The 8,614-nt window shown below is 34.0% G+C and overlaps 1 protein-coding gene across 2 annotated transcripts; it reads right to left on the bottom strand.

Moving 5' to 3' along the window:
• Positions 1 to 1,356: 1,356 nt before the first annotated feature.
• On the bottom strand, positions 1,357 to 7,146 carry LOC127100803 (zinc finger protein ZOP1). Of its 2 annotated transcripts, none has more exons than XM_051038078.1 (5): positions 6,916 to 7,146; positions 6,487 to 6,687; positions 2,719 to 2,797; positions 1,997 to 2,092; positions 1,357 to 1,905 (listed from the first exon to the last, which is right to left on the bottom strand). In XM_051038078.1, the coding sequence occupies exons 1-5, from the start codon at positions 6,922 to 6,924 to the stop codon at positions 1,538 to 1,540; spliced, it is 753 nt and encodes a 250-aa protein (XP_050894035.1). In that variant the 5' UTR covers positions 6,925 to 7,146; the 3' UTR covers positions 1,357 to 1,537. The 2 variants fall into 2 exon arrangements, with proteins under 2 accessions (XP_050894035.1, XP_050894036.1); XM_051038079.1 differs by having other exon boundaries at positions 2,722 to 2,797.
• Between the last annotated feature and the right edge of the window lie 1,468 nt (positions 7,147 to 8,614).

Raw genomic sequence — 8,614 nt, 5'->3', positions numbered from 1 at the left:
AGAATATTAAATCACACAATACCAGGTGATATGAATATAATGAACACGTTATAAAATACAAAAAAAAAAGTTTGAGTTACATTACGTTTACTTTCGAACCAAAAATAGTGTCAAAAGTCCATTAAAGTGTCACTTAAAACACAAAAAGGTGGTGAGAATATATTTCTATTGCTGAGCGTAGGGGATATATTGAATGTATTTGTATTATAGAATCTCTAGAATATTTGTCAATTCAAAAGTTTCTTTGAGATAATAGATGGGAAAAATTACAATTCTTAATTACTAATGCAAATTGGCATCTCCTACACATAAATTACTCTATAACAGGTCATTGGTGAATGTTAAATTATAAACATTGGACGCTAAAAATGATAAATCAACCATTGAGATTGAAATATTTGCAAAACATGTAAAATTGGAAATATGTAAACACTGATTCCTTGAAAATAAGTCAACTTAAATTCACAATGAAAGATCTCTCTGTCTGCCTCATAATTTTGTCAAAAGCAAGGACAAACGCTTACTATAAAGCTTGGACTCGGACACAGACACGGGTAACGACAAGGACACAAGAATCCTGCTAATGTAAAAATCATAGGACACGTACACGGCTATATATATTTTATATATTAAAATAATAATACAATTTATGGGTAAAATTTGTAAAAAGTTTAAAGAGTGAAGCAAAATTTATGTTTATTTAAGATAAAATAATCAAAAATTCTTTCAACACTTTCAAACAAATTTCGGACATGATAATTGATATTCATAGATAACTTGTGAAAACCGAAGCAATGGTGTGCAAAGATGAAAATAATCGAAGATGATAAAAGAATTTTATGGAGACAAAAATAGGGAAACATAAAAAGAAAATAAGGAATTCTAATTGTGTTGATTTTATAGTAAAGAAGTGGAATATGAAAGCTAAAAAATCTATTTATTTTTAAAAAATTTAAAATTTTTGAGCTGAATTTTTATTTTATTTTTAAAATTTGGAATTTTCTGAATTGGGTTCTGTCCTTTATTTGAAATAAGGTCTTGTATCCATGTCCGTAGCAATTAAATTTTTTTTAGTTGAACTCCTCAAAAATGTGTCTGATACGTGTCGTACGCATGTCGGTGTCCGACACATGTCTGACACGGCAACACACCGTGTAAATGGCGTGTCGGAGCTTCATAGAACACTTCTGATATCTGATATGACAAAGTTGATTAGTTCATCATGGTTTAATTTGAATTGTGTTTTAGTTTAGGGAAAAAATATTAGGATCATTTAACATGCATTTTATCAGTCTTAACTTAAATCAGACTTTGAAGCCATTTTCTCCTTCAACACTTTCCCAAAACACGTACAAATTTGTCAGAAATTTAACATGCATTGCATAAAAATGGAACAGTTACACATATTTTACAAGGTGCATTCACAAGAAAATAAAACACTTGGGAACTAAGACACGGTTAATTTCAGCATAAACCAATCAGGCTATAACCCTCAACTTTTTGGGAAAAAACAAGGGTGTTAGCAAATATTGCACACTTAGTAAGGCTTGTTATAAAGCCCAAGCAATGGTTTTTCCCTCTGTTCAACTCTTTTCCTTGCAGCCTCTCTTGCCTTGAGAGCTTCTTTTTCTTCTTGGGAGACAACCTTGGATTTTTCATTGGGTCTCTTTCTCTTACCGACAGCAAGAGATGACGGGGCGGCTTTTACACTTCTCATGGGATTCACTCTAAGAACAGGCCCAGGTAACAGTCCATCAAGATGTTTGTTTGGTTTGGTTTCAACTGATTTGGATTGTGATTTGGATTGTGAAGGTGTTGATCCCTTTTTCCCAGATGGTATATTCCGCCCGGAATTTAATGCAAAGTGAGGTGAGGCATATGCTTCATCATGGGTCACCCACTTACCTGTTGAAATTTCAGAAGTAAATAATAATATGGTATCAAATCAATAATATTACTACTATATACATGTAAATGAGAAGTATAACACTCGTACCAATGGCATCAGAATAGTAAAATCCCGACTTTTGATCATAGCAAAATCCATTTGTTTTATGGTAGTAATAGCCGGAAGCACTGTCAAACTCCCATTCTGCCAAATCATGCATCAAATATCAGCCTCGAGAAGAGAAATCAATTTTTAATAAAGTAATGAAATACACCTAACACATTATTTTGAGTTCAGGTTCATGGCCATGAAACAAATATGAAGCTACATGGGTATTGCGTATACCCATTCAACTGCCTAGAAAAGATCAAGATTAATAGATAACAGTAAAGGTTGCCCGGGTTTCTCAAAAAGGGTGGTAATTTGGCTGGGTTAATAGTAATTATGTAAAACAAATTTTAACTTCTCAATCTACCACATAAAGCAATTTCCAATCCTTCCTACACAGTTTTCCATTTATTACCCACAGATAATTATTTGATAACGGCATGCAATTTCAAACTTTTAACTCTCATGGGATCATGTGGCACACAAATTGTGTAGTTCTGCTTTGAAAGACCGCATAATGTTGAGTGATTACCAGAAATTGGGCTCTCCTAATTGAGTTGTCACAAAAACTTTTTTTTCTTTGTATTATGCACCAATTCATTTCCCAAGAGTATCCGCCAATTAGGTCCAAAGATAGTTTCAATGTTAATGCATATAAGACTATGCAAATTAACAGTTAATTAGAACTCTATCAAAATAGAAGCAAAAAAGTTCGTACTTACCACCTTGAGCATCCAATTCATGTGATTCTCTAGCTTCCTCAAACTTTGCTTTATCCTTTTGATAGCTAAGCTGTGCTCTCTGCATTAGAATATAAAGAAATAGATATATCAAAGGTTATATATCTCATCAATGTGTGCAAATTTAAAAATAACATATGAACTAACAAATATTCCTGAAACATTAATATTTCCCATTTTTAAACATCAAAAAAGTGTGAATGATAGAACCAACTGGTATATTATAAGTGGAAATAGGGAAGAATTCCCTATGATTACAAACAATGGCAGCACTTCGTGGGTCTGCCTACCTCCCAATGCAAAAAATGTCCTATTCCTCTAGAATTACAAGATCCCTCTCCCTCTCACTCTCCTCTATTTATAGGCAGCATGCCTATTTGGCTCAACTACCTCTCAATAGAGCTACTAACTACCCATAATTAACTAACTAACCAACTATTTAACTAACATGTAACAACTTCTTAACGAACAATATTTAACTAACATGTAACAACTTAACTAACAATAACAGACCTATCAGTGAACTTCCTGCTACTTCCAGTTCATTTCCCAAACTTTGAATGAGTCAAAGTTTTACTTAAAAGAGACCCTTTGGAAATCCAAGATCTTAGTCAAATATAAAATCATTCATGTGCTTCATTTAATAGCCCATGCTTGTGAAATAGTTCAAGAAAGACTATCAGAGAAGTTGTTAAGAAAGATCTCGAGATTAATGATTTGGATAAAAGCATGGTCTTTGATTGAACATTATGGCAAAAGTTGATCCATGTAGCCGACCCCACTTAGTGGGATAAGGCGTAGTTGTTGTCTGACATGTATCAAACCTTTCACCAAAATAGCTTAACTTTTTGGGGTAGTTGGTCCATGGTATGCTATCAAAGCCCACCATGGATATCTACAAATCCTCACAAGAATAATGCTGATTAGATTTCACCTGTCTTGGTAATTCAATTCTCTCTTTCTCTCAACAAATTTTAATAAGAGATCAACTATGATACAGTAATGTTAGTATGATAAACATTCCATACATTCTAATACTTTCTCGCAAGCTAAACTTACAAAACTTTTAAGTTTTTTACAAATAAGTCTTTCAGAAAGAAAAATAGAATACGGGCTAGTACAGGACATGATTGCAAAGGCAACTCAATGATGCCGAAGATGCCAAAGATATGAGCATTGTTGAAAAGACAACTCAAAAACAAGAGTACGTCATACGGGATAGAGAAGAGTCAATGTGTACTCACAAACATTATATAGTCATATTGTGTTGATAGTAGACTTTGGATGTAAGCATATAGGGAAAAAGTAAAGAACCGTGTTAAATTGTGTAGTTAGTTTCATAGATAAGAAAGACAGTGGAGAATGTTTTTTAACTGTTAAATTGGAAGAAATGTTATATAAAACAATTCAATGTTTTAACCGAATAGTTTAATCATTTTGATGAAAGTTTGTTCATGATATTACAGTCCACCCAGCTAATTAATGTTAACTTCAGCACAAAGTATGATGTACATGTTAATTGTCATCTTCAAGCCTAAAGGGCTTTTGCATGAGTGTTGTATTAGATATAACATGTCCGTTCACTCAATAGCATAACCTTTTGAAATAGCTAGGTGTCTGGTTCATGACAACCCTCACATGGTCAAGTGTTTTTATGGGATTGAAACCAATAAAAATGGTAGCAGGACAGTCTTTGACAGTCTTTTTCTCTATTATTGAGTGAAATTCCATGTTGAGACCACTAACATAGTGGCTATGGGTTATCTAGGGGGCACATTCAATATAGAACTAATTGGAAAGAGTGCAAAATAGTATGTTGCTGGAATTCTACAAAAACCATAATCTGAGCATTATGTGTTGTTCTAGCTTGAAAGAATATACTCAATTTTTCTTAGTCCAGCAGCAATTATTCCCAGAAAGAAATTGTTAGAATATTTTGTGAGAACCACATATGTTCTCTGCATTTGGATCAGTTCATTCCTATGACTTTCATAGGCTTTGAGGGAGGAAGAAAAGGGTAAAATACTATGGAAGCATGCAGTGGCCATGATTAAGTTGTGTGTAGATTGAAGAGGGATGCTTGGTATTTTTAGGATACATCCAGTGTTGTCAATAACAGATTGCGGAAGACATCAGTTTGTTCAAATTTTGCTACGCTACAATGCTATAGTGCCGCTATACTGGCTATATGGAAACGCCTTGTACTAAATAGCATATCACAGACCAATATGTTCAAGTTCTGCTACGCTTTAGCACTGTAGTGTGTTTATAGCAACTATATTACAACAGTTACATCCATTTGCCTTGAGTTAGTGTTGGACATAGACAATGTAGTCAAGATCGAGTGTTGGATCATAAGATCATAAGATCTTTACACGCCATGACTGCCAAAGCTGCCTCTTTTGAGTTGTCTTTTGAAGATGGTGGTTATGTCTTTTGAATACTTAAGATGATGTCTTTTGAACTTATTAAGTTATGGTATGATGGTTATGAATTATTAATTAAATTGGTTGAATGTTGTGATTTATAGGTTATTTTGTCCATGTATTATAACTTTTCCCTTCGGTAGGGTCTTACGTGTCATGCTACAATCCTAGTTTTAGGATATTTCACCTGCCAGGTGATCCTACTTAAGATCTCGTGCTTGACTACATTGGACACAAATATGATTTTTTTTTCATTTACCAAACCAATTCAAAAACTATATTCCTAGTCTTCTAAATTTTCTCAGCCTTGGAAGTGAAACCTGTTTAACTATTAACACTTAAGTATGTAATCATAAAGCTTTCGGCATATTCTTGTCCTTACTATATTATTACCGCTAATATATATGCCTTTCATTCTACATGAAATATGTCATATATCATGAAGACAAAAACCTTCCTATTTCAAGTATAGATAAAATAACAATAACTCAGCCCTGTTCACTTATGGTAATGGTAAAAAATAGAACATAAAAACACCGAAACAAAAAATAAGTTATTCTAAGGAAAACTATGTAAAATACACCCAAGCTAAATATATGGAGAAATTACATTTTATATTATAGATCCTTGTGCTCCTGATTGAAAAACACAGGTTCTCTAAAGTGGAGTTTCACTAATGTTATACATACTAAATATTAAATTTATTGAAAACATTGCTCCACTAAAGTTATTATATTGCTAAGAATTGAAAATACCACACATGGCTTGGTCTGCATCTTGATATAACCCAGAGTTTGCTTTACTGAGAACCTTTATTGGATAAATCAATTGCAGTTTGGTTTCAAATGCATTTCATTCATAAGTAAATTTATTATTTAAAAAGGCTCTTATTCAACTATGTTTGGTTTAGCTTTTGAAAGAGCCAAAAGCAATTCTAGATGTGTATAATTGATTATGGAATGATTTTGTGGTGTTTGGTTCTTCTAAAGTAGAATTGATTTCGACTCCATAACTGATTCAACTTGAAGCTAGAATTTGTAGCTTTTGAAACATAAATCACTTTACACCCAACTCACTTTTAACCAAAATCAATTCTCCAAAATCAATTCACTCTGAATCAATTCTCGTCATCGCAGAACCAAACATACACTCAAATTTGCTAGTAAGTTTTTCCAATGAAATGGAAATAAACCTATGAACCTAAACAGAGAAACAATCATATGTTTAATCCAGTGTAGTCTAGAGTAATTATTCAAATGAAAAAGTAATAATTAACGACATGGCAATGCAACAAGAGTAACATAAAAGACGAAAAAATGCTTACAGCTTCGATTTTCTCAAGGGCATTAGCAGTTTCCTTGTGTTCTTTCTCTTTAGCAACGTTATCTTTTCTCATAGTAGCGAGCCGCTTAGTAACATTGTCCTTGTGACGCTGTCCAAGCTCATGATTTCTTATGCTGGAAGGGTTATTTGATATGAAAATTTTGCACACATCACACCATTTGTTTCCCTGACTTACCCAGTACTGAAAAAGAGAAAAAGAGTTCATAAACACAAAAATACATACAAATTATCAAGCACAAACCACAATCATAACCATACAAAATGCATCTAAACTATAAGCACCCTCAAAATAGTTTACATTAACTTGGAATTTAGGTATCAGAGCTTTAGGGAAATACGAAAATTAAAGAAAAAATGCATTATTGGAATGAAAATGGAAATTGTGAGATGAGATTGGGGGTGATCATACCTCAGTCATGGTGGGAAATTAGGGTTTAGATGAAGAACGAAGGAAGCTAAGGCTGAGAGATAAATTATTGTTATTCCGTCAAGTAAAGTAAAGTTTCTTTCGATTTTGATAAACCTCGCAAAATGAAACGAGAATCAGAAGAAGAAGCAGCGTCACTTCTCTTCGTAATTATTTTGGGGGATTAGGAAGACTTTTTTTGTGTTTGTACGAATTACATTTCTCTTTGATTAATTGATTATTTTAATTATTGGCTTATTTCCATTAAAGGTGGGCTTTTGAAATGGACTAGCTGCCTCGGCCCACTCTAAGATGTAGCAGAGAGAATTGCTTATCCCACCTAAACGGTGGAAAAGCATGGAAATTTATAAATGTTGCTTTGATTCCGGAAATATACTTTTAGACTCATCTTGTATCACATCCAAACATATCTTAACTGATTCTCATCCCATATTTTTTTCAAAATTTATTTCGGTGATGTATCTATATAAGTTGGTCGGAAGATGCATCTCCGTATTCACACCAAACAGAATTCATAGATGTATTTCCGTATGCACACCAGACAGTAAATATTGACTTCTGGAGACTTGATCAAACATGTTTAGGTCAAAACCGCGAGGTAATTTGGCTTGTAATTGAGATTAGTGAAGTTCAAAATTTTGATCATGGTGATTTCTACAGTTTCAAGTCATTGTGTTTAACTCAATGGAGCATCTTGCTCATGAGGCTTTTTTATCTCATTCTTCTTGCAATTTGTTAACATCATATCAAAGATTACAATGTGTCAAGAAATGTTGCATTTGGATGCTTGAGCACAAAGTTATGACATGTTGAAGTTGGCACGAAAGTCTGGTAATACATCATACATCATACGTGAACTGCAAGCTAATCATCCATAGTATAAGGCTGTGTCCTCAAAGATATGTGTCTCACGGTGATCGACGTGTGTATGAAAGTATATATCCTCTGCTACCAAGCGGTCAAGATACACGTTGTATAAGTTCGTCGCCTTATTCCCTCTGAGCAAGATGAATGTAGAAGCATGTGGTATATCCTCAATGTAGGTCATACCATATGACCAATCAGAATGTGTGGGAAGTGTCGGAGGATCCAAGCCTGAAAATGGTACATATGAATCATTAATAATGGCATAGCAAAAATGTTATGAAAAAGACACACAAACACTAAAAGATGCAAAAATATTACCATCAATAATGTGATGTTGTCTGACATTTGTTTAGTATTCCAAATACAAGCTTTCGCTAACTTGGAGTACAAGACCAAACAAATGCCTCATCTCCCAATTGTACTCATGAATCCGCTCCAAGTCAGCTAAGTATCGCATATAGACCACGTCCACATAAGTGGCACTCTTGTCTACAAAAATGGATGTGTCAACCAAATACAATTGGTATGCTCTCAGAGCGTATGTTCTATGCTGCATAACTTCCTCATCATCACCAGCATTTTGTTCTGTATCATGCAATTGTTGTGTACACAACCTCTCTATGAATCAAAACCTAACATGAGCCCCTCGGATGGCTTATAACTCCTTCATGGCATCCCCTAGGTCAACTCTTAGATAGTCTACTATCATCTTCAATGCTTCATCTTTGTTAATCTTGTAGTGGTCTAACAATCTCCCCCTGATCTGAAGATGCACCAGGCACGAGACATCGTCGAGACTAATAAACAGCTCACC

Source organism: Lathyrus oleraceus, chromosome 7 (genome assembly GCF_024323335.1).
Source record: "Lathyrus oleraceus cultivar Zhongwan6 chromosome 7, CAAS_Psat_ZW6_1.0, whole genome shotgun sequence".
Classification (NCBI taxonomy): Eukaryota; Viridiplantae; Streptophyta; class Magnoliopsida; order Fabales; family Fabaceae; genus Lathyrus; species Lathyrus oleraceus.
The sequence above is the reverse complement of the archived record's forward strand: the minus strand, read 5'-3'. Positions and strand labels throughout refer to the sequence as shown.